The sequence below is a fragment of the Haliaeetus leucocephalus genome, unplaced genomic scaffold (genome assembly GCF_000737465.1).
Source record: "Haliaeetus leucocephalus isolate CR32 unplaced genomic scaffold, Haliaeetus_leucocephalus-4.0 Scaffold395, whole genome shotgun sequence".
NCBI classification, from domain to species: Eukaryota; Metazoa; Chordata; class Aves; order Accipitriformes; family Accipitridae; genus Haliaeetus; species Haliaeetus leucocephalus.
The window spans coordinates 7502564-7503689 of record NW_010972831.1 but is presented as its reverse complement, the minus strand read 5'-3'; the positions used below and the strand labels follow the sequence as shown (position 1 = coordinate 7503689).

Genomic DNA, 1126 nt, shown 5'->3' with positions numbered 1-1126 from the left:
CTCCGCGGCACCGGGACCGGCCCCCGCTATCGTTCCGCCGGTCGATAGTTTCGAGGTAACTTTGGGGAACTCGAGCTCGACCGGTGCCCGTCGAGAGCGGCCGGGCCTCGGTCTGCCGGCCCCGACGGGGAGCCCCTTCCCCGGGCAGGACCCCCCCGCCCGCCCCCGGAGATCACCTGGGGAAATAACACCGGGGTTCGGACGGGGCGTCCGCGGGTCACACCGACCAACGGGGGAAAACAAACAAACAAACAAAAAAAAAGCGGGGGGGAAAAGGGAGATGAAAAATGGATGCGGAGGAGCTACGGCTCCGGGCAGGGGGGGGGCCGGTACTTACCGAAAGAAGTCGTTTTTGCAGTAAAGCTTGCCTTCTCGCGAAAAGCATTTCTCTGTCAAATTGCATTTACATTCACAGCACTGAACACACTTCACATGCCAAGCCCTGTCCAGTACATTCAACAAAAACCGGTCCAAGATTGGCCTTTTGCAGCCTGCACAGTGAACCATTGTCTTTGGTTATTTCTGAGAGCGGGGGGTAGTGGTTTCCCAGATGTCAAGCAAAAAAAAAAAAAAATTAAAAATAAAAAACAACAAAAAAATTTTGAAAAGACGACAACACCGGCGTAGGTTTGCTTTTTTGTGTGTTTGTTTTAAAAGCCTTGGAGAAGTGAAGGAGGAGAAAAAGGAAGGGAGGAAGAAAAAATCTTCGTTCGAGTGTCCTAGGAGGGATACACAGGAGAAACCACCCACTGCCCGAGGAGACCAGCGCTTCGACACAACCGCAGAATCCCGGCCGCTACCAACCACGACAGCAACAATGATAATAATAAGAGTAACAATAAAACAACAACGACTATAAAGATCGGCGCTCGTAAAAATTAAAAATTAAAAAAAAAAAAAAAAAGAAAAAAAACCAAAGCCAAACGCCAAAAAGCGAGCGTGACGAGTTTTTTCTCAGGTCTGAGGTAGAGCAGTCAGGAGTCAAAGTGCTTTTCCCAAAGAGAAATCAAAGGAGGAGGAAAAAAAAATAAAAAATATATATATAAAAAAAAAAAAAAAAAAGAAAGAACCAACCGGGACATGGAGACCCGAGAGCGGTCAGAAGGGCTTCGCCTGCTGCCGCGGC

At 48.8% G+C, this 1126-nt stretch overlaps 1 protein-coding gene across 1 annotated transcript in view; it reads right to left on the bottom strand.

The window, feature by feature from the left end:
* Positions 1-639, bottom strand: part of LHX1 (LIM homeobox 1) — a 4807-nt gene extending 4168 nt beyond the window's left edge. The window contains exon 1 of the mRNA XM_010573809.1: positions 338-639. Within this exon, the coding sequence (XP_010572111.1) occupies positions 338-507 (170 nt within the window). The 5' untranslated portion in view covers positions 508-639. The remainder of the gene's footprint in view (positions 1-337) is intronic.
* Between the last annotated feature and the right edge of the window lie 487 nt (positions 640-1126).